Source organism: Panulirus ornatus, chromosome 11 (genome assembly GCF_036320965.1).
Source record: "Panulirus ornatus isolate Po-2019 chromosome 11, ASM3632096v1, whole genome shotgun sequence".
Taxonomy (NCBI): Eukaryota; Metazoa; Arthropoda; class Malacostraca; order Decapoda; family Palinuridae; genus Panulirus; species Panulirus ornatus.
Window position 1 is genome coordinate 16,924,692 of NC_092234.1, and position 25,602 is coordinate 16,950,293.

General features: G+C 40.6%; 1 protein-coding gene across 1 annotated transcript in view; it reads left to right on the forward strand.

Moving 5' to 3' along the window:
* LOC139751339 (serine/threonine-protein kinase Nek8-like) overlaps positions 1-25,602 on the forward strand; it is a 180,171-nt gene that overhangs the window by 15,431 nt on the left and 139,138 nt on the right. Inside the window, 5 exon segments of the mRNA XM_071666693.1 lie at positions 7,876-7,977; positions 9,882-10,003; positions 11,351-11,493; positions 24,772-25,017; positions 25,201-25,336. Coding sequence (XP_071522794.1) covers positions 7,876-7,977; positions 9,882-10,003; positions 11,351-11,493; positions 24,772-25,017; positions 25,201-25,336 — 749 coding nt within the window.

A 25,602-nucleotide genomic window follows, 5' to 3' on the forward strand; every position in this document is an offset into this window, starting at 1 on the left:
CCACAACTAGGCCCCACAGACCTTCCTTGGTTTCCTTGGTTCAGTCTATTGACAGCGTGTTGACTCCTGTGTACCACATCATTTCGATTCACTCTGTTTTGTGGATGCCTTTATCCCTCTTGCATGTTCAGGTCCTGATCCCTCAAAATCTTTTCCGCTTCATCCTACCATCCCCAGTTTAGTCTCTCCCTTATTGTCTCCTCCACTTTTGACCCATATATCCTCTTTTTTTTTAACTTTCTAAAATGGGAAACAGAAGAAGGAGTCACGCGGGGAGTGCTCATACTCCTCAAAGGCTCAGATTGGGGTGCCTAAATGTGTGTGGATGTAACCAAGATGTGAAAAAAGGAGAGATAGGTAGTATGTTTGAGGAAAGGAACCTGGATGTTTTGGCTCTGAGTGAAACGAAGCTCAAGGGTGAAGGGGAAGAGTGGTTTGGGAATGTCTTGGGAGTAAAGTCAGGGGTTAGTGAGAGGACAAGAGCAAGGGAAGGAGTAGCAGTACTCCTGAAACAGGAGTTGTGGGAGTACGTGATAGAATGTAAGAAAGTAAATTCTCGATTAATATGGGTAAAACTGAAAGTTGATGGAGAGAGATGGGTGATTATTGGTGCATATGCACCTGGGCATGAGAAGAAAGATCATGAGAGGCAAGTGTTTTGGGAGCAGCTGAATGAGTGTGTTAGTGGTTTTGATGCACGAGACCGGGTTATAGTGATGGGTGATTTGAATGCAAAGGTGAGTAATGTGGCAGTTGAGGAAATAATTGGTATACATGGGTGTTCAGTGTTGTAAATGGAAATGGTGAAGAGCTTGTAGATTTATGTGCTGAAAAAGGACTGATGATTGGGAATACCTGGTTTAAAAAGCGAGATATACATAAGTATACTTATGTAAGTAGGAGAGATGGCCAGAGAGCGTTATTGGATTACGTGTTAATTGACAGGCGTGCGAAAGAGAGACTTTTGGATGTTAATGTGCTGAGAGGTGCAACTGGAGGGATGTCTGATCATTATCTTGTGGAGGCTAAGGTAAAGATTTGTATGGGTTTTCAGAAAAAAAGAGTGAATGTTGAGGTGAAGAGGGTGGTGAGAGTAAGTGAGCTTGGGAAGGAGACTTGTGTGAGGAAGTACAAGGAGAGACTGAGTACAGAATGGAAAAAGGTGAGAACAATGGAAGTAAGGGGAGTGGGGGAGGAATGGGATGTATTTAGGGAATCAGTGATGGATTGCGCAAAAGATGCTTGTGGCATGAGAAGAGTGGGAGGTGGGTTGATTAGAAAGGGTAGTGAGTGGTGGGATGAAGAAGTAAGAGTATTAGTGAAAGAGAAGAGAGAGGCATTTGGACGATTTTTGCAGGGAAAAAATGCAGTTGAGTGGGAGACGTATAAAAGAAAGAGACAGGAGGTCAAGAGAAAGGTGCAAGAGGAAAAAAAGGGCAAATGAGAGTTGGGGTGAGAGAGTATCATTAAATTTTAGGGAGAATAAAAAGATGTTTTGGAAGGAGGTAAATAAAGTGCGTAAGACAAGGGAGCAAATGGGAACTTCAGTGAAGGGCGCAAATGGGGAGGTGATAACAAGTAGTGGTGATGTGAGAAGGAGATGGAGTGAGTATTTTGAAGGTTTGTTGAATGTGTTTGATGATAGAGTGGCAGATATAGGGTGTTTTGGTCGAGGTGGTGTGCAAAGTGAGAGGGTTAGGGAAAATGATTTGGTAAACAGAGAAGAGGTAGTAAAAGCTTTGCGGAAGATGAAAGCCGGCAAGGCAGCAGGTTTGGATGGTATTGCAGTGGAATTTATTAAAAAAGGGGGTGACTGTATTGTTGACTGGTTGGTAAGGTTATTTAATGTATGTATGACTCACCATGAAGTGCCTGAGGATTGGCGGAATGCGTGCATAGTGCCATTGTACAAAGGCAAAGGGGATAAGAGTGAGTGCTCAAATTACAGAGGTATAAGTTTGTTGAGTATTCCTGGTAAATTATATGGGAGGATATTGATTGAGAGGGTGAAGGCATGTACAGAGCATCAGATTGGGGAAGAGCAGTGTGGTTTCAGAAGTGGTAGAGGATGTGTGGATCAGGTGTTTGCTTTGAAGAATGTATGTGAGAAATACTTAGAAAAGCAAATGGATCTGTAGATAGCATTTATGGATCTGGAGAAGGCATATGATATAGTTGATATAGATGCTCTGTGGAAGGTATTAAGAATATATGGTGTGGGAGGCAAGTTGTTAGAAGCAGTGAAAAGTTTTTATCGAGGATGTAAGGCATGTGTACGTGTAGGAAGAGAGGAAAGTGATTGGTTCTCAGTGAATGTAGGTTTGCGGCAGGGGTGTGTGATGTCTCCATGGTTGTTTAATTTGTCTATGGATGGGGTTGTTAGGGAGGTGAATGCAAGAGTTTTGGAAAGAGGGGCAAGTATGAAGTCTGTTGGGGATGAGAGAGCTTGGGAAGTGAGTCAGTTGTTGTTCGCTGATGATACAGCGCTGGTGGCTGATTCATGTGAGAAACTGCAGAAGCTGGTGACTGAGTTTGGTAAAGTGTGTGAAAGAAGAAAGTTAAGAGTAAATGTGAATAAGAGCAAGGTTATTAGGTACAGTAGGGTTGAGGGTCAATTCAATTGGGAGGTGAGTTTGAATGGAGAAAAACTGGAGGAAGTGAAGTGTTTTAGATATCTGGGAGTGGATCTGGCAGCGGATGGAACCATGGAAGCGGAAGTGGATCATAGGGTGGGGGAGGGGGCGAAAATTCTGGGAGCCTTGAAGAATGTGTGGAAGTCGAGAACATTATCTCGGAAAGCAAAAATGGGTATGTTTGAAGGAATAGTGGTTAAACAATGTTGTATGGTTGCGAGGCATGGGCTATGGATAGAGTTGTGCGCAGGAGGATGGATGTGCTGGAGATGAGATGTTTGAGGACAATGTGTGGTGTGAGGTGGTTTGATCGAGTAAGTAACGTAAGGGTAAGAGAGATGTGTGGAAATAAAAAGAGCGTGGTTGAGAGAGCAGAAGAGGGTGTTTTGAAATGGTTTGGGCACATGGAGAGAATGAGTGAGGAAAGATTGACCAAGAGGATATATGTGTCGGAGGTGGAGGGAACGAGGAGAAGAGGGAGACCAAATTGGAGGTGGAAAGATGGAGTGAAAAAGATTTTGTGTGATCGGGGCCTAAACATGCAGGAGGGTGAAAGGCGTGCAAGGAATAGAGTGAATTGGAGCGATGTGGTATACCAGGGTTGACGTGCTGTCAGTGGATTGAATCAGGGCATGTGAAGCGTCTGGGGTAAACCATGGAAAGCTATGTAGGTATGTATATTTTGCGTGTGTGGATGTATGTATATACATGTGTATGGGGGTGGGTTGGGCCATTTCTTTCGTCTGTTTCCTTGCGCTACCTCGCAAACGCGGGAGACAGCGACAAAGCAAAAAAAAAAAAAAAAAAAAATCCTCTTTGTCAACCTCTTCTCTCTCATTTTCTTCATATATCCATACCATTTCAGCACACCCTCTTCAGCTCTTTCAACCACACTCTTCATATTCCCATACCTCTCTCTTACTCCTTTATTACTTACTGGATCAAACTACCACCACATATTGACCTTGGAATATTTCATTTCAACACATCCCTCCTCCACACATCTTCATCTATAGCCCATACCTCACATCTGTACAACATTGCCAGGACTAATATACCTTCAAACATGGCCATTTTTCCTTTCCAGATGATGACATCTCTTTCCATCCGTTTCTCATTGTTCTCAGAACATTTCCATCCTAACCCATCCTTTTGTTTCCATAGCTCCATTTGCTGCCATGTACAGTCCAAGGTATCTGAAACACTTCATTTCTTCCAAATTTTTTTCCATTCAAATTCACACCCTGACTGACCTCTCCCTCTGCCCTGCTAAACATAATAACCTTGCTTTTATTCACATTTACTTTCATTTTCCTTCTTTCACACACTACCAAACTCAGTCACCATTTTCTGCAGTTTCTCACTTGAATTTGCCACCAGTGCTGTGTCATCAGCAAACAACAGCTGACTCACTTTCCAGGCCTCACTCCTTACAGAATGCAAACTCACCCTTCTCTCCAAGGCTTGTGCATTCACCTCTGCAACCCTCCCATCCATAGAGAATTAAACAGCCATGGTGACATCACACACCCTTGTCGCAGACCAACCACTTACTCTCCTCTCTTCCAACTGGGACTCATGCCATACACTCTTGATAAAACCTTGTTACTGCTTCTAGCAACTTTTTTCCCACACCATATATTCAAAAGACCTTCCACAAGGCATATTAGCAACCCTTTCATATGCTTTCTCCAGATTCATAAATTCTACATACAAATCCTTCTATTTCTTTAACGATTTCTCACATACATCCTTTAAAGCAAACACTGATCATCGCATCCTCTACCAATTCTGAAACCATATTGTTCCTCTCCAGTCTGATGCTTTGTACATCCCTTCACCCTCTCAATCACCACTTTCCCATACAACTCAACAGATTTATACCTCTATAGTCTGAACACTCACCTTTATTCCCCTTGCCTTTATACAGTGGAGATATATGTATTCTACCAGTCATCATGCTCAACACCATGATCCATAAATACATTGAAAATCCTGACCTAGTGATCATCAACACAGTCACCTCATTCACAAGAAATTTAATTGCATTACCATCCACTCCAGCTACCTTCCCACATTTCATCTTATGAAAGGCTCTCACCACCTTTTCTTTCCTCACCAACCCACTTTCCATGACTTTCACTTTGCATACTTCCCACCCAAACACTTTACATTTATCACCCTCTCATCGAAAACATTCAACAATCCTTCAGAAAACTAGCTCCATCTCCTCCACACCTCATCACTACCTGTTACCACTTTCCTATTTGTCCCTTCACTGACATTTCCAATTGTTCTCTTGTTGTCTCACACTATCGATCTTCTAAAGCATCTTTTTATTCCCTCTTACATTTACTGATACTTGCTTACCCCAACTCTCATTTGCCCCTTTTTTCAAACCATGCACCTTCCTCTTGACCTCCTCCTCCTTTCTCTTAAACATCTCCCAATCATTTGCACTCCTTCCCTAAGATTAGTACCCATATTCTTCTCTTTTCTCTTTCACTAGCAACTGTACTTAAACACCCCACCGCTCACTACCCTTCTTACTTGCCCAGCTACTACCTAACACATGCCATCACTGCTTTCCTAAATACTCCCTTTCCTTACCCACTACCCTTGTTTTGTTCTCTATCATGTTTGCCATTCTACACTCAGTCAGTCCTGTTTCTTCACACAAGTCTTTTTTTCCAAGCTCACATGCTGTTCTCACTCAATTATCACCCATATCCTTTTCTTATGAAAAACCTCTGCGTATCTTCACTCTCACCTACACTTCCACTAAATACTGGTCAGACATCCCATTTTGTACACCTATCAGTTATTTGTAATCCAGTAATGCCTGCTGACCATCTTCTCTACTCACATATGTATCTGTGTGTATGTCACTCTTTTTAATCCAGGTATTCCTAGTCTCCAGCCTTTTATGAGCACATAAGTCCACAAACTGTTCACCATTTCCAATTACCTTGCTGAATACCCCATCCCCCCAAGTATACCCTCAACTTCCATATTGCTCACCATCACATTTAAATCACCCATCATCACTAATACAGTCTCTTGTATCAAAACTTCAGACACTCACTTTGCCGTTCCCAAAACATGTGCCTCTCATGATCTTTCTTTTCACAGCTAGGTGCATAAGCACGAATTATCACCCATCTCTCACCATCCACTTTCATTTTTATCCCCATCAGTCTGAAACTTCCTTACATTCTTTCATGCATTCTCACAATTCCTGCTTTGCAGTAGTACTACCCCCTCCTTAGGTTTTGCCCTCATACCAACCCCAGATTTTACTGCTAAGACATTCCCTTACCATTCTTTCCCTTCACCCCTGTGCTTTGTTGCATGCAGAGCCAGAACATCCAAGTTCCTTTCCTCAAACATACTACCTTTCATTCCTTTCTTTTCATCTTGGTTACATCCACACACTATCAGACACCCCATCCTGAGCCTTCAAGGAGGATGAGCACTCCACACTTGGCTCCTGTTCCATCTTTTAGAAATTGAAATAGAAGAAGGGGGGGGGGGCATCATTTGGTACAACCCCTCTTAGTTGCCTTCTATGGCATGCAGGGAAAACGGAGGTAGAATTCTGTCTCCCCTAATCCAGGGACATATGGTATAGAAAGTAATAATTCTTGAATTGACTGCCTCTGTCTGGAGGCAAAATATATAGTACAGTCATCAGCACTTACAGTGGCATCCCAGCCCATGCATAATTAATAGGCACTGTGCCTAGAATTTTTTCCATGCATTGATCATTCTGTGTGGAAATGTCAAATACACTTGTATATAACATGCACCCACATACTATTTGATGATAACTCAATTAGAGATGAAAATCGTTAGAAATGATATTTGAGTCTCCTAGAAATACCATGCATCTTACTACATATGCCTGAAAGTATATCTTGGGTACCTCATACACCTGGCAGTGGAGCAGCTTGAGATAAAGGTTGCAGAGCAGACTTAAACAATGTTTTAGAGGGTTGAGTATCATTTTACTCAGAAGATTATGTTCTAGTTGATAAACTTTTAGAGTAATTGAGAATACCACACATAAATTGCACTGTAGATATAAGGTCTACCACAATGAAAGTTAATTACTTCCAAAACTTTTAAAATAATTGAGAATGATACACGTAAAGTGCACAGTAGATATGAGGTCTACCACAGTGAAAGGGTTAATTACTCCCCACCCACTGTTGCCATGCAGTAGTTCTATGTGTTTAGGATCTTTGCTTACTGTTGTTTGTTGAGATGTCAGAGTATAGAGTACAACAATGTAGTGTTCCTGTAGCACTGCAAGACACCCAGAGTGTGGAATTGTTGATGCAAATTAATGAAGATGAAATGTGGGAGCTTAATGATGATAATTGGTCAAATGGAGAGGGTTCGAGGGAAGAGAGAGTGACATTGTTTGTTGATAGTGCATTAGAATGTACTGAAGACTCTTACCAGCCAGCCAGACACATAGAAGCGAAGGTTCATGGGAGGGCAGTGGACCTGAACTGTCTTCTTTTTCTTACCATGTTTCCCATTGACCTGTTATGGCAATGATTGCGACATGTTTTGTCGTTGCCACTATGAAAAGTGTTTTACAAAGGGTTAAGATCACACTATGATGTTCATTAGGGAGTTGCATAACATTATGCTTAGGGCTTAGGTGTTTTTAAGACATTTTCTGTTTGAGATATAATTTGATGATCACCTTGATATTTCTTGGATGATGTTATCCCTGATTTATCAAATACAGTTTATTTAGTTTCTGAAAGTAATTTGGTATTGTGTGGTTAATTTCTGCTCATTCATCACCATTTATTCACTTTTACTTTTAGATATACATTGTTGGTTTGTTGCTTTTAGTTTCTTAATACTGGTCCTAATATTGCAGATGAAAATGTTAATGATAATAGTAATGCATGTTATAGCACTGATAATGTTAAATACTATTGTTTTTATAGAGACAGGATATTATAAAGATCTTTTTTCTTCTTTTTCAATGAGACTTAGAGGTTATCATGAAGGCCTCATTTTTATTATAGTAATACAGAGACTGGCAGTGTACTGTGAAAGTATTATTTTTATTTTAAAGAACCTACAGATCATATTAAAGTGTCATAATTATGACATTACTAAAAAGACCTTGTTATCTTTATAGACATTTTCAGGTTATCACGAGAGCCTTGATGGTTTGTTATATTACAGCTGAATTGACCCAAAGTATTGTCTCCAGGGTCAGTTTGCACCCATCAAGGGTAACTACTCACCTGGATTCAAGCAGCTGGTAAGAGACCTACTGCAGCGGGACCCAGAATACAGACCAACTGCTGCTGAGGTATGACACTGTAAACCACCCAAGATCAACTGTTTGGCCAAACAAAGTCATGACTTTGTGTACACAATCTCAAGTGATTGTAATCATACACCTAATCATTCATGTAAGGAGGGAGCTTTGGACCTATGTGACTCCAACCTCAATCCATGTATTTATATCACAGTTTTCTAATATTCCAATGGTAATTGCACTTAATTCCTCTTGGCCTAGTTTGTACCATGTGTCCACAACTCTGTTACTGAAGAAATACTTCCCCATATCCCATACTCTTCCAGTTATGCCCTCTTGTTTTTGACATTCATCTGACACTAAAGGCCTGTTCATTGTAAGTGTCGTTATGGCCTCTTAGAAATTTATATGCAGTGTTCTCATCCTCAGTTATTCTTCTTTCTCTCAGTATACTCTCAGTATAGGCAGATTGAGATATATCCTCCTCTCTTCTTGACTCATTCTACTTAAGTCTGGTGTCATTCCTCTGAACTTTTTCCAGCTATTCTGTGTGGCTTTTAAGGTGAAGACGTTAGTGTTGCAACTTATTCCAGCTGCTATATTTTGCTGCTTTATGATATCAGTTGCATGGATAGTTATTGAGTTGATGCAACTCACCAAAGTCTTGCCATAAGGTAACATGACCCCATGATGTCAGCTGATTAGCCTCATTTATTTCTATGTGCAAAAAGGTATATATTTTCAAAAAGTACCATTTTTCATTTTTATTAATTCACCCATGATTCAGAAAAGTAATAGTTTCCTGGATTATGAATGAACCTAAAATCATTGTCAGTACTGTATATATTGGAAAATAAGTACACTTTGTACTGAGAAAATGATAACGTTTAGTTATGCTAAAAAAGTGCCTCAAAATGATAAAAACAAGATGATGGCATAAAAACAAGATGATGGCATTGCTGCCTGTAGAAGAAATGTTAAACCAAGGATGTGCAAGGTCAGCACTATATCAGTGAATATTCTATCACCAAAAGTTCATTTCTGAATAGGTAGGTAGAAGCCTACATCACTTACTCCTTTGTCATTTATTTATTCTTAGATGATATCTTTCACTTCATCAGAGAGATTATTTTTCCCTCTGCTTGAAAAACACCCCTTGTCCCCTTTTTTCACAACCACAAAGATATTTAAGTGTCCCTTTCAGGAGTTAAGACCAAATTTCTAAGATGAGGATTTGCAATTGTATTTTTTTGTCTGTTGAAACTGCATGCCATCCACCACAAGGCAGACTGGGTTGGTAGGACTTCTATTATGAAAAGATGACCTGAGATGATTAACCAGTTAACTAAGATAATATATACACAAGGTTAAGAGGAGCAACACAAGTATGACAGATTCTCCACATGATAAACAAATATTCATCACACGTAGATACAGTTGTATATGACATGCATGTATATGATTACTTATTTGTTAGAAAATATGTAAAAAAAAAGTACTTCCGTAGTTTAAGAGTTCTGGATGAACAAAATAAGAAAAATTATGAAACTTTGAATGCAAACTATACAAGAGGCTCAAATGGGGCCTTAGTGTAAAACTTTCTCCCCATACTGTTTAAGTGTTTAATTACAAGATAAGTTCTCTCTCTCTCTCTCTCTCTCTCTCTCTCTCTCTCTCTCTCTCTCTCTCTCTCTCTCTCTCTCTCTCTCTCTCTCTCTCTCTCTCTCTCTTCCTTAAAAAAAAAAAAAAGATACTTGGCAGTAAGAGATATTAGGATCTTTGTTCTAAAATTTTTTTCATTTATTTTCAGGTATACTGTAATTCGCATGTTTTGTACTTTCCACTGTAAGAAATAATTGCAATGATTATTCTGTTGAAGAGTAGAATGTATACTGTGTTGTCAGATTATTGGCATTGAAAGAGAAATGTTAACGTTAAGCCTGTGTTTACTGAAGGTGGTGTCAGAGCGACTGCCAGAGCTGCTGGCCCAGTTTACATATGATGGGCTGGGAGTAGAGGAGATTGATGAGGAACTGAAGCGATCCATAGAAGCTGCTAGACAGACTGAAGCTACCAGGTACTGTTTGAGTGTGCAGAGTTTTTAAGATGTAGTGGGACCTCTTTCCTTTGGTTAAGCAAACTAGGGTATTCTACTAAAAAAATTGCATAGAAATAGAATGTAAAATAGGGATATGGAATTTCATACTTACAGGAAATCTTATTAACTACAAATAGAACTATTTCTGATGAAGAAAATGTTATATTGAGTATACCACAGGGAACAGCACTAGCCTAATTGCTATTAATTATAATGATATCAGACATAGACAGTGAAGTAATGTAAATTATAGCCAGATGCTTTGTAGAGGACCTCAGAGTAAGTAAAATGATAGGATCAGAAGATGAGAGGAAAATACAAAAAGTTTTGGATATGATTTATAAGTGGACAAAATTAGAATGATAATGTCAGAGGAAGTCTTAGAGAATCTGTAAAAGGACTCGAAGATAGTCTGTAATAGGGCAGAAGAGAACCTACAGAAATTGAATGAAGATAGATTTCAAGAAATAAGGTATGGAACTTAGTGATATAATGATGAATCCCAACAGTGGATATGAAGGATAAGAAGCAGTGAAACATAGCAAATGTTAAAGTTCTCGGGGTCATCACAAATGAGGATCTTAAATTCAAGTAGTGATTGAATGATTGGGGTAACTGTGAGAACTTTCATTATAGGAGTTAAAATCAGATGATGAAAATGTTCATTTTATACATAAGAAGCATTATGGAATACTGCTGTGTTATATGGTTACCATCAAAACAAGCTGAAGTGAATAAACTAGAGATGGTTAAAAAAACACTTTACAAAATGGAATTAAGGGGAAAGAACACCTAATTGCTAAGAAAGATGAAATGAACTGCTATTGGACAGGTATAAAAGAAAAGAAAGATATATGATAATCTATTTAGTAATAGATAGTGAAACATAGAGCAGTAGGATTAGAGGCTTCACAGACAGGAAGAAACAGTGATTATACCTGAAGATTTAGTGAAAAAAATGCATCTTAATCAATTACACAGGTGCTTTTGCATGAAATATAAAGAGACTCTTTAAAAGTCTTCTGATTGAAAGGAGAATTATACTTGGAGTGAACACCAGAACCTTCAAATGGAAATTGGACTAGCTATAGAAAATACTGTTTCACTCAAAAATTGATAATTATAGCACTTGTTCGGTGACATTAAATAGTAGCTTGTTGAACATTACTTGCTGGTCTGCCTCAGGCAAAATCTATGTACTTGTAGGTAGGTAATGCCTCCAGTTTAAGGTTTCAGAATTGACTGTCATTGTTTATCATCACTTATTGCATTTACTGGTAAAATTGTAGATTATTCTTAATTGATAACTTTTCCTTTTGTGGGCAGGTCATCTCGGCCACCAAGGTCTGTGGTATACCACATGAAAGTGTATGATTCCTCCATCAGCCTCAACCCTGTTTTCCTCCCGCCCAGAACACGTGTCAAAGAAATGGCTGTTTCCAACACACACATTGTCTTACTCACCTCAGGTACCTTAATTTGGATACTTCTCCAGCTGTCAAACCTTTAGAATTCCATTTTTTTTTTCAGATATCTGGTTTGCTGATACTCTTTAAGAGAAATTACATGATTCATGTAATTATACTTAAAAATTGCTCCAGATATTAAGGATTTAGAATGCAGTTTTTTTTCTTGACCTGGCTTTGATATGAAGTGTTTGCAATGAAGTTTAGACTTCTGTAAACTTGAGGAGGAATTGTGTATGTAACATATAGATTGCATATAGCCCATAGGAAACTAAACTTCACTACATTTTTTAAAGATGATCGTCCCTACATAGCAGCTCTTATGATATAGATAGATTTGTGAAAGAATTCTTAGATTTTCAGGTCATACACACCAGCAACTCATGCTTTACTATCGCCATTTATTGGAGCAGTATTGGCTAGTTGTACACATTTTGTAGTTTTGATGTTTTTGATTCTGAAGCACAACTGTCTCCCTGTAAGTAGACATTATGAGAGTTAGGCATTTATTAGTATTTTCAATGTTTTTATGATTTTTTTCCTTTTATATGTTTGTAAAGATGCCTCATGTTTAATGTCTTTTTAAAGACTTAAAAAACCTCTTGCTGCATTAGTGCATGTTATTAAGTTTTCAGAATTTGGCCAAAAAAAAGAACCATCTCTGGAGAAAGAATACTCCATCACCTCCTCCTTTGTAGTGCTTCCATGATAGTGAATGATAGCAAATGTTCTTCTATTTACTAGATCTATGTACTTGTTTGTTTTTTGAAATTGTGATTAATTAAGAAAAACTTGATGGATATTCATTTCAGCAAAATGGAATTTTGCTGATAAAAAGTGAATAAAGTTTGCAAGATTATAGTAAAGGAGTTTTCATATTTTTAGGTAGGTCTCTCTCTGACTGAAACATCCTGTGATCAGTAAGACATTGCAAGGATTACAGGTGGTTAAATCCTCTAACCTTCATCTTGTCAATGGGAATATGCAGGTATTCTCTACCCTTTGACACACCACCAATGAGCGAATATTGGCGAATTCCTTTTCTGAGTTCCTTCTCATCCAGCCTTGAGGCTGAATTTTTTTTTATGGACTTTTTTCAGAGCATCTGTACCTCTTGGATGCTTTTCAAGCTTCTTTGAAATCTTCTCATATCAGTGTCATAAGCATGAGATATGAAAACAGATAATTATAAAGCTTTTTGTTCCTAGCTAGTGCACTGTTAACACACTGGCAAAACATTTCAGTGTTGCGTAAGCAGATTGTTGGTTGAATTATCTCCAGTCTTGAACCTTGTTCTACAGTTTACTTGAGGAGTCTCCTGAGATTTACTCCTTTTGTGAGACTTTCTTCTCAGAGCTGTCTTTTCCTAGCACCATTGGGTCAACAAGGCACATACAGCCACCAATCAGCTGTTGATGATTGTTTATGATGAAGTGCATATGCACAGGAGGTGCACTCTCTTCCCTCACCTTAAACAAGTAATAGATTTTATTTGTGGCAATAAACAAACTCACTTTGGAATGGCATTATCAGTAAAAGATTTACTGTTTGATGTTATATTTTATTTTATTAATTTTGCTTTGTTGCTGTCTCCTGTGTTAGTGAGGTAGCGCAAGGAAACAGACGAAAGAATGGGCCAACCCACCCACATACACATGTATATACATACATGTCCACACACACAAATATACATACCTATACATCTCAATGTATACATACTTATACACACACAGACATATACATATATACACATGTACATAATTCATCTTCACCTTAGCCTCCACAAGATAATGATCAGACATCCCTCCAGTTGCACCTCTCAGCACATTGACATCCAAAAGTCTCTCTTTCGCACGCCTGTCAATTAACACGTAATCCAATAATGCTCTCTGGCCATCTCTCCTACTTACATAAGTATACTTATGTATATCTCGCTTTTTAAACCAGGTATTCCCAATCATCAGTCCTTTTTCAGCACATAAATCTACAAGCTCTTCACCATTTCCATTTACAACACTGAACAGTATGGGTTTTCAGAAAAGAAGAGTTAATGTTGGGGTGAAGAAGGTGGTGAGAGTAAGTGAGCTTGGGAAGGAGACCTGTGTGAAGAAGTATCAGGAGAGACTGTGTACAGAATGGAAAAAGGTGAGAACAATGGAAGTAAGGGGAGTGGGGGAGGAATGGGATGTATTTAGGGAATCAGTGATGGATTGCGCAAAAGATGCTTGTGGCATGAGAAGAGTGGGAGGTGGGCTGTTTAGAAAGGGTAGTGAGTGGTGGGATGAAGAAGTAAGAGTATTAGTGAAAGAGAAGAGAGAGGCATTTGGACGATTTTTGCAGGGAAAAAATGCAATTGAGTGGGAGAAGTATAAAAGAAAGAGACAGGAGGTCAAGAGAAAGGTGCAAGAGGTGAAAAAAAGGGCAAATGAGAGTTGGGGTGAGAGAGTATCATTAAATTTTAGGGAGAATAAAAAGATGTTCTGGAAGGAGGTAAATAGGGTACGTAAGACAAGGGAGCAAATGGGAACTTCAGTGAAGGGCGTAAATGGGGAGGTGATAACAAGTAGTGGTGATGTGAGAAGGAGATGGAATGAGTATTTTGAAGGTTTGTTGAATGTGTCTGATGACAGAGTGGCAGATATAGGGTGTTTGGGTCGAGGTGGTGTGCAAAGTGAGAGGGTTAGGGAAAATGATTTGGTAAACAGAGAAGAGGTAGTAAAAGCTTTGCGGAAGATGAAAGCCGGCAAGGCAGCAGGTTTGGATGGTATTGCAGTGGAATTTATTAAAAAAGGGGGTGACTGTATTGTTGACTGGTTGGTAAGGTTATTTAATGTATGTATGACTCATGGTGAGGTGCCTGAGGATTGGCGGAATGCGTGCATAGTGCCATTGTACAAAGGCAAAGGGGATAAGAGTGAGTGCTCAAATTACAGAGGTATAAGTTTGTTGAGTATTCCTGGTAAATTATATGGGAGGGTATTGATTGAGAGGGTGAAGGCATGTACAGAGCATCAGATTGGGGAAGAGCAGTGTGGTTTCAGAAGTGGTAGAGGATGTGTGGATCAGGTGTTTGCTTTGAAGAATGTATGTGAGAAATACTTAGAAAAGCAAATGGATTTGTATGTAGCATTTATGGATCTGGAGAAGGCATACGATAGAGTTGATAGAGATGCTCTGTGGAAGGTATTAAGAATATATGGTGTGGGAGGCAAGTTGTTAGAAGCAGTGAAAAGTTTTTATCGAGGATGTAAGGCATGTGTACGTGTAGGAAGAGAGGAAAGTGATTGGTTCTCAGTGAATGTAGGTTTGCGGCAGGGGTGTGTGATGTCTCCATGGTTGTTTAATTTGTTTATGGATGGGGTTGTTAGGGAGGTAAATGCAAGAGTCTTGGAAAGAGGGGCAAGTATGAAGTCTGTTGGGGATGAGAGAGCTTGGGAAGTGAGTCAGTTGTTGTTCGCTGATGATACAGCGCTGGTGGCGGATTCATGTGAGAAACTGCAGAAGCTGGTGACGGAGTTTGGTAAAGTGTGTGGAAGAAGAAAGTTAAGAGTAAATGTGAATAAGAGCAAGGTTATTAGGTACAGTAGGGCTGAGGGTCAAGTCAATTGGGAGGTGAGTTTGAATGGTGAAAAACTGGAGGAAGTGAAGTGTTTTAGATATCTGGGAGTGGATCTGTCAGCGGATGGAACCATGGAAGCGGAAGTGGATCATAGGGTGGGGGAGGGGGCGAAAATTTTGGGAGCCTTGAAAAATGTGTGGAAGTCGAGAACATTATCCCGGAAAGCAAAAATGGGTATGTTTGAAGGAATAGTAGTTCCAACAATGTTGTATGGTTGCGAGGCGTGGGCTATGGATAGAGTTGTGCGCAGGAGGATGGATGTGCTGGAAATGAGATGTTTGAGGACAATGTGTGGTGTGAGGTGGTTTGATCGAGTAAGTAACGTAAGGGTAAGAGAGATGTGTGGAAATAAAAAGAGCGTGGTTGAGAGAGCAGAAGAGAGTGTTTTAAAATGGTTTGGGCACATGGAGAGAATGAGTGAGGAAAGATTGACCAAGAGGATATATGTGTCGGAGGTGGAGGGAACGAGGAGAAGAGGGAGACCAAATTGGAGGTGGAAAGATGGAGTGAAAAAGATTTTGTGTGATCGGGGCCTGAACATGCAGGAGGGTGAAAGGAGGGCAAGGAATAGAGTGAATTGGAGCGATGTGGTATACAGGGGTTGACGTGCTGTCAGTGGATTGAATCAGGGCATGTGAAGCGTCCGGGGTAAACCATGGAAAGCTGTGTAGGTATGTATATTTGTGTGTGTGGACGTGTGTATGTACATGTGTATGGGGGGGGTTGGGCCATTTCTTTCGTCTGTTTCCTTGCGCTACCTCGCAATACGCGGGAGACAGCGACAAAGTATAAAAAAAAAAAAAAAAAAAACATAATTCATACTGTCTGCCTTTATTCATTCCCATTGCCACCCCACCACACATGAAATAACAACCCCCTCCCCCCTTATGTGTGCAAGGTAGCACTAGGAAAAGACAACAAAAGCCACATTCGTTCACACTCAGTCTCTAGCTGTCATGTAATAATGCACCGAAACCACAGCTCCCTTTCCACATCCAGGCCCCACAGAACTTTCCATGGTTTACCCCAGATGCTTCACATGCCCTGGTTCAATCTACTGACAGCACATCAACCCCATTATACCACATTGTTCCAATTTACTCTGTTCCTTGCATGCCTTTCACTCTCCATGCTCAGGCCCCCATCACTCAAAATCTTTTTCACTCCATCTTTCCACCTCCAATTTGGTCTCCCACTTCTCCTTGCTCCCTCCACCTTCGACACATATATCCTCTTGGTCAATCTTTCCTCACTCATTCTCTCCATGTGACCAAACCATTTCAAAACACTTCTGCTCTCTCCACCACACTCTTTTTATTACACACATCTCTCTTACCCTTTCATTACTTAATCAAACCACCTCACACCACATATTGTCCTCAAACATCTCATTTCCAACACATCCGCCCTCCTCTGCACAACTCTATCTATAGCCCATGCCTTGCAACCATATAACATTGTTGGAACCACTATTCCTTCAGACATACCCATTTTTGCTTTCTGAGATAATGTTCTCGCCTTCCACACATTTTTCAACACTCCCTGAACTTTCGCCCCCTCCCCCACCGTATGATTCACTTCCACTTCCATGGCTCCATCCGCTGCCAAATCCACTCCCAGATATCTAAAGCACTTCACTTCCTCCAATTTTTCTCCATTCAAACTGACCTCCCAATTGACTTTTCCCTCAACCCTACTGTACCTAATAACCTTGCTCTTATTCACATTTACTCTCAGCTTTCTTCTTTCACACACTTTACCAAACTCAGTCACCAGCTTCTGCAGTTTCTCACCCGAATCAGCCACCAGTGCTGTATCATCAGTGAACAACAACCGACTCACTTCCCAAGCCCTCTCATCCACAACAGACTGCATACTTGCCCCTCTTTCCAAATGTCTTGCATTCACCTCCCTAACAACCCCATCCATAAACAAATTGAACCACCATGGAAACATCACGCACCCCTGCTGCAAACCGACATTCACTGAAAACCAGTCACTTGCCTCTCTTCCTTCTTATATACACATGCCTTACATCATTGATAAAAACTTTTCACTGCTTCTAACAACTTGCCTCCCACACCATATACTCTCAATACCTTCCACAGGGCATCTCTGTCAACTCTATCATATGCCTTCTCCAGATCCACAAATGCAACATACAAATGCATTTGTTTTCCAAAGTATTTCTCTCGTACATTCTTTAATGCAAACACCTGATCCACACATCCTTTACCACTTTTGAAACCACACTGCTCTTCCCCAATCTGATGCTCTGTACATGCTTTCACCCCCTCTATCAATACCCTCCCATATAATTTCCCAGGGATACTCAGCAAACCTATACCTCTTTGATATGAGCACTCACCTTTACCCCCTTTGCCTTTGTACAAAGGCACTATGCATGCATTCCGCCAATGCTTAGGCACCTCACCGTGAGTCATACATAATTAAATACCCTTACCAACCAGTCAACAACACAGTCACCCCCTTTTTTAATAAATTCCATTGCAATACCATCCAAACCTGCCACTTTGCCAGCTTTCATCTTCCGCAAAGCTTTTACTACCTCTTCTCTGTTTACCAAATCATTCTCCCTGACCCTCTCACTTTGCACAACAGCTCGACCAAAACACCTTATATCTGCCACTCTGTCATCTAACAGATTCAGCAAACTCTCAAAATACTCACTCCATCTCCTTATCACATCACCACTACTTGTTATTACCTCTCCATTAGCCCCTTCACTGATGTTCCCATTTGTTCCCTTGTCTTACACACTTTATTTACCTCCTTCCAAAACATCTTTTTATTCTCCCTAAAATTTAATGATACTCTCTCACCCCAACTCTCATTTTCCCCCTTTTTCACCTCTTGCACCTTTTCCTTGACCTCCTGCCTCTTTCTTTCTTACATCTCCCAGTCATTTGCACTATTTCCCTGCAAAAATTGTCCAAATGTCTCTCTCTACTCTTTCACTAATAATCTTACTTCTTTGTCCCACCACTCACTACCCTTTCTAATCTGCCCTCTCCCACGCTTCTCATGCTACAAGCATCTTTTGTGCAAGCCATCACTGCTTCCCTAAATACATCCCATTCCTCCCCCACTTCCCTTATATCCTTTGCTCTCACCTTTTTCCATTCTGCACTCAGTCTTTCCTGGTACTTCCTCACACAAGTCTCCTTCCCAAGCTCACTTATTTTAACCACTTTCTTCACCCCATTATTCTCCCTTCTTTTCTGAAAACCTCTAAAAATCTTCACCTTTGCCCCCACAAGATAATGATCAGACATCCCTCCAGTTGCACCTCTCAGCACATTAACAGGAGGGAACGAGGAGAAGTGGGAGACTAAATAGGAGGTGGAAAGATGGAGTGAAAAAGATTTTGAATGATCGGGGCCTGAACATGCAGTAGGTGAAAGGCGTGCAAGGAATAGAGTGAATTGGAATGATGTGTTATACCGGGGTCGACATGCTGTCAGTGGATTGAACCAGGGCATGTAAAGGGTCTGGGGTAAACCATGGAAAGTTCTGTGAGGCCTGGATGTGGAAAGGGAGCTGTGCTTTCGGTGCATTATTACATGACAGCTAGAGACTGAGTGTGAACGATTGTGGCCTTTGTTGTCTTTTCCTAGCGCTACCTCACACATATGAGGGGGGAGGGTTTTTTCATTTCATGTGTGGCGAGGTGGCGATGGGAATGAATAAAGGCAGACAGTATGAATTATGTACATGTGTATATATGTATATGTCTGAGTGTGTATATATATTTATGTATACTTGAGATGTATAGGTATGAATATTTGCGTGTGTGGACGTGTATGTATATACATGTGTATGTGGGTGGGTTGGGCCATTTCTTTCGTCTGTTTCCTTGCGCTACCTCTCTAACACGGGAGACATCAACAAAGGAAAATAAATATATAACTGAACACTTACGTGTATCTAAACAAACTTGTTTTATGGTGATGTTGGGATGAAATTTACTGTTTGATGTATTTGATGTTACAGAGCAATCATTTATGAACAGATACATGTAGAAAACAAAATGTAAAGCTAGAAACTGCATCTCATATTGATAATTATTACAAATATTACTGTGCTTGCGCAAAAGATGCTTGTGGCATGAGAAGCGTGGGAGGGGGGTTGATTAGAAAAGGTCGTGAGTGGTGGAATGAAGAAGTAAGATTATTAGTGAAAGAGAAGAGAGAGGCATTTGAATGATTTTTGCAGGGGAAAATGCAGATGAGTGGGAGAGGTATAAAAGAAAGAGGCAGGAGGTCAAGAGAAAGGTGCAAGAGGTGAAAAAGAGGGCGAATGAGAGTTGGGGTGAGAGAGTATCATTAAATTTCAGGGAGAATAAAAAAGATGTTTTGGAAGGAGGTAAATAAAGTGTGTAAGACAAGGGAGCAAATGGGAACTTCAGTGAAGGGGGCTAATGGGTAGGTGATAACAAGTAGTGGTGATGTGAGAAGGAGATGGAGTGAGTATTTTGAAGGTTTGTTGAATGTGTTTGATGATAGAGTGGCAGATGTGGGGTGTCTTGGTCGAGGTGGTGTGCAAAGTGAGAGGGTTAGGGAAAATAATTTGGTAAAGAGAGAAGAGGTAGTAAAAGCTTTACGGAAGATGAAAGCCGGCAAAGCAGCAGGTTTGGATGGCATTGCAGTGGAATTTATTAAAAAAGGGGGTGACTGTATTGTTGACTGGTTGGTAAGGTTATTTAACGTATGTATGATTCATGGTGAGATGCCTGAGGATTGGCGGAATGCTTGCATAGTGCCATTGTACAAAGGCAAAGGGGATAAGAGTGAGTGCTCAAATTACAGAGGTATAAGTTTGTTGAGTATTCCTTGTAAATTATATGGGAGGGTATTGATTGAGAGGGTGAAGGCATGTACAGAGCATCAGATTGGGGAAGAGCAGTGTGGTTTCAGAAGTGGTAGAGGATGTGTGAATCAGGTGTTTGCTTTGAAGAATGTATGCGAGAAATACTTAGAAAAACAAATGGATTTGTATGTAGCATTTATGGATCTGGAGAAGGCATATGATAGAGTTGATAGAGATGCTCTGTGGAAGGTATTAAGAATATATGGTGCGGAAGGCAAGTTGTTATCGAGGATGTAAGGCATGTGTACGTGTAGGAAGAAAGGAAAGTGATTGGTTCTCAGTGAATGTAGGTTTGTGGCAGGGGTGTGTGATGTCTCCATGGTTGTTTAATTTGTTTATGGATGGGGTTGTTAGAGAGGTGAATGCAAGAGTTTTGGAAAGAGGGGCAAGTATGCAGTCTGTTGTGGATGAGAGAGCTTGGGAAGTGAGTCAGTTGTTGTTTGCTGATGATACAGCGCTGGTGGCTGATTCATGTAAGAAATTGCAGAAGCTGGTGACTGAGTTTGGTAAAGTGTGTGAAAGAAGAAAGTTAGGAGTAAATGTGAATAAGAGCAAGGTTATTAGGTACAGTAGGGTTGAGGGTCAAGTCAATTGGGAGGTAAGTTTGAATGGAGAATAGATGGAGGAAGTGAAGTGTTTTAGATATCTGGGAGTGGATCTGGCAGCGGATGGAACCATGGAAGCGGAAGTGAATCATAGGGTGGGGGAGGGGGCGAAAATTCTGGGAGCCTTGAAGAATGTTTGGAAGTCGAGAACATTATCTCGGAAAGCAAAATGGGTATGTTTGAAGGAATAGTGGTTCCAACAATGTTGTATGGTTGCGAGGCGTGGGCTATGGATAGAGTTGTGCGGAGGAGGGTGGATGTGCTGGAAATGAGATGTTTGAGGACAATATGTGGTGTGAGGTGGTTTGATCGAGTAAGTAATGTAAGGGTGAGAGAGATGTGTGGAAATAAAAAGAGTGTGGTTGAGAGAGCAGAAGAGGGTGTTTTGAAAGGGTTTGGTCACATGGAGAGAATGAGTGAGGAAAGATTGACCAAGAGGATATATGTGTCAGAGGTGGAGGGAACGAGGAGAAGTGGGAGACACCAAATTGGAGGTGGAAAGATGGAGTGAAAAAGATTTTGTGTGATCAGGGCCTGAACATGCAGGAGGGTGAAAGGCGTGCAAGGAATAGAGTGAATTGGAATGATGTGGTATACCGGGGTCGACGTGCTGTCAATGGATTGAACCAGGGCATGTGTATATATGTATATGTATTTATGGATCTGGAGAAGGCATATGATAGAGTTGATAGAGATGCTCTGTGGAAGGTATTAAGAATATATGGTGTGGGAGGAAAGTTGTTAGAAGCAGTGAAAAGTTTTTATCGAGGATGTAAGGCATGTGTACGTGTAGGAAGAGAGGAAAGTGATTGGTTCTCAGTGAATGTAGGTTTGCGGCAGGGGTGTGTGATGTCTCCATGGTTGTTTAATTTGTTTATGGATGGGGTTGTTAGGGAGGTAAATGCAAGAGTCTTGGAAAGAGGGGCAAGTATGAAGTCTGTTGGGGATGAGAGAGCTTGGGAAGTGAGTCAGTTGTTGTTCGCGGATTCATGTGAGAAACTGCAGAAGCTGGTGACGGAGTTTGGTAAAGTGTGTGGAAGAAGAAAGTTAAGAGTAAATGTGAATAAGAGCAAGGTTATTAGGTACAGTAGGGTTGAGGGTCAAGTCAATTGGGAGGTGAGTTTGAATGGAGAAAAACTGGAGGAAGTGAAGTGTTTTAGATATCTGGGAGTGGATCTGTCAGCGGATGGAACCATGGAAGCGGAAGTGGATCATAGGGTGGGGGAGGGGGCGAAAATTTTGGGAGCCTTGAAAAATGTGTGGAAGTCGAGAACATTATCCCGGAAAGCAAAAATGGGTATGTTTGAAGGAATAGTAGTTCCAACAATGTTGTATGGTTGCGAGGCGTGGGCTATGGATAGAGTTGTGCGCAGGAGGATGGATGTGCTGGAAATGAGATGTTTGAAGACAATGTGTGGTGTTAGGTGGTTTGATCGAGTAAGTAACGTAAGGGTAAGAGAGATGTGTGGAAATAAAAAGAGCGTGGTTGAGAGAGCAGAAGAGGGTGTTTTGAAATGGTTTGGGCACATGGAGAGAATGAGTGAGGAAAGATTGACCAAGAGGATATATGTGTCGGAGGTGGAGGGAACGAGGAGAAGAGGGAGACCAAATTGGAGGTGGAAAGATGGAGTGAAAAGGATTTTGTGTGATCGGGGCCTGAACATGCAGGAGGGTGAAAGGAGGGCAAGGAATAGAATGAATTGGAGCGATGTGGTATACAGGGGTTGACGTGCTGTCAGTGGATTGAATCAAGGCATGTGAAGCGTCCGGGGTAAACCATGGAAAGCTGTGTAGGTATGTATATTTGCGTGTGTGGACGTGTGTATGTACATGTGTATGGGGAGGGTTGGGCCATTTCTTTCGTCTGTTTCCTTGCGCTACCTCGCAAACGCGGGAGACAGCGACAAAGTATAAAAAAAAAAAAAAAAAAAAATATGTATATGTCTGTGTGTGTATATATATGTGTACATTGAGATGTATAGGTATGTATATTGTGCGTGTGTGGACATGTAAGTATATACATGTGTATGTGGGCGGGTTGGGCCATTCTTTCGTCTGTTTCCTTGCGCTACCTTGCTAACGCGGGAGACAGCGACAAAGCAAAATAGATAAATAAAAATAAATATTACTGTGCTACTTGAAGTACACATCTCAACAAATGCCCTAATGGCAATGTTGGTGTAAGAATTAGATTATGATATATATGATATTACAGAGCAGTCATGTATGGACAAAGTTTTGTAAGAAAAACTAAAACCTAGGATGGATTTTTCATGAATTTCAAAGCTTTTGGCATATACTGTGTCAAATGTACTGCATACCAGGATGATTATTTTGGTTGATGGACGTGCTCTAAAACAGGTTTTAGTACCCCATAGACAGACCTTGGTTCTCTTTCTGCTTTCTAAGAGAGACTACCGACTTGAGCAGTTTTATCTTTTCTTAGAGGAGAGCAATAGATCTCTTGTAATCATCTCCTTTATGTAAAACACTTTTCCATCTGATATTTTCTAATGAGTGATCTTCTAGATTTGAAGAGAGGCTGGATGATAGGAGAGCATCGTAACATCAGAATTTTATATTTAAATGGACCAACTCTCAGGTGCACTTCTAGTCTCATACTGCCCTGTCTTACATCCATTTGAGGTAAAGCTTTGGATTGGAAGCTCTTTAGAGGAAGGTGAACTACAGTTCCAAATAAGTCTGATCTGTCTATCTGTATCTCTGATGTATGTTCCCCTCTGGAACTTCCTCAAGGGGATGGCCACAGCAATAGAGTCTCCATAACAAGTGAACTCCAGTTCCACTTCTTAACCTTTAGTGCCTCACCTGTAACATGCCACTGACAGAGGCAACTCTCGCAGTGTTTGTAGAGGCTCCTGTGTAATGTTCCCACTGCCTTCTACCTAATGCTCCAGTCCAGTGTTTCTACCACCTACTTCTACCTTATCTTTCTCCCTAAAGTGCCTATGTAAGTGTTCCTACTTACTATTTCTAACTGTTGCTCCTACCATTTTGCTAAAAGGCAGGGCTAGCATATAGTACTCACCACAGGAAAATCTAAAGTTACAAAGACAAGCCTTTGAGTGAAAGAGCAAGCATCTTAGTATACCAACAAAGTAAACTTATAGTGCTTTGGCTTTTTAATTTCTGGAATGTTATTGAGGGCTGTGAAGTATTTTTGATAATGAACATCAATGTGGCAGTTCATTGTCTGATGGAGAATTATGCTCGTGTTGATCTTTCCCCCACTTGAAGCTGATAGAGGAGACTTTCCCTTGCAGTGTTCAAAGCTTTTTTTTTTTATCTAAACCTTTTGTATAGGAATAGATTCCCTCAATTGGAATCTTTCCTTTGGGAAGGCTTCCAAAGTAGATCTGCTCACCACCAAGACCAGTCAGTGCATTGCTACCAACTTGTTTCTCTGTTAATGAGGTAGAGTCTCAAGGAGTCTAAACCCCACAGTCCATGTTGTCTCTCCTTCCTCACAGGATCTTGCAAGTGCAGTGTGACATCTGCAGTGCTAGTCTAGCATCTTTTGACCCCCTACAGATGCGACATGTCCCATACAGTGCTAATTTATGATCTACTGACCTTTGCAAGTTTTTTGTATGTCATATAATGCCTCTGTGGTGTCTTTTCACCCCTGAGGATGCCATTATGATATCTTTTAACCCTAAAAGTATCCTATGATCTGTACTGTACCAGTATAGCATCTTTTGACATTCTTGAATTCCATTTGACTCCTGCAGTGCCTATACAGTATTTGGCTTATACAAACCCATACAGTATCAGTTTAGCATCTTTTGACCCCTGAAAGTTCTGTATATGCTATATGATATCCAGACAACAGCATTTTACTCCTATTAGTGACATATAACACTCATAGTACCATTTTAACGCATTCTGACCACTACAAGTGCCATAGGACCATTGCAATGTCATTATAGTATATTTTACTCTTGCATGTACCATATGACAGAACCATATAGGTGGAGCATCTTTTACCATTCATGGAATGCTAGATTGTCTCTTTAATACTATTACATTACAATCTAACCTTGACCTTGTTAGATAGTTCCTGCATTGCCAATGCTGTGCATTTTCATCTTGCATACTGTCAACTAGTCTTTGCAGTGTCATTACAATATGTTTTATTTTGGACAGAGTGCCTTGTTTATACTTGGGGTGAGGGCAAGAAGGGTCAGTTGGGTCATGAGGGGCTAGAGGCATGGCGAGGGCGGCCAACAGTGGTAGAAGCCCTAAAGGGAAAGGCCATCACCCGCGTGTGTGCTGGCGATGGCTTCTCCATATTTGCCTCTGATAATGGTATTGTCATGACCTGTGGTGATGGGACTTCTGGCTGCCTTGGACATGGCAATTGGAATAGCTCTACCAAGCCTAAGCTTATAGGTAAGATGAAGATAATGTGTAGGTTGGGTGAGGAGACACACACACAGACACTGTATGTGATATGTATTTTTTGTGTATGAGTATATGGTCATGCATGTCTGTATGGTTGCATTAACTTGAAGTAGTAATTTTACACAAGGCACAAGGGTAGAATAAATTATATTTCTTCCCTGTGTCCTCCAGAGCGGCTGCTGGCAGTTGATGTGGGCAGTATCAGTTGTGGGAGTCAGCATGTAGTGGTGGTGTCTGCTGATAGTGTGGTCTTCACCTGGGGCCGTGGTGAGGGTGGCAGACTTGGAACAGGCAATGAAGATGATGTGTAGGTAGACTACTGTTTAGCGTGCACCACTACTGGTCTTACACATCTGTATCTACACCTGTGCTTATTCTTTTCAATCTGTGTTTGAGTTACTGTTAGTTTACACTTCATTTACTTGCTCGATCATTCTCTTAGTTTTCTTTTAGTAAGCATTTTAGATATTGTTGTAATCTGCAGTATTTTGCCTCTACTTTAGTATGTATCTCAATTTCCATTATAGCTTGCTCCTTTCTTACTACCTCTCTCATACCAGTTAGTGTTCTTGA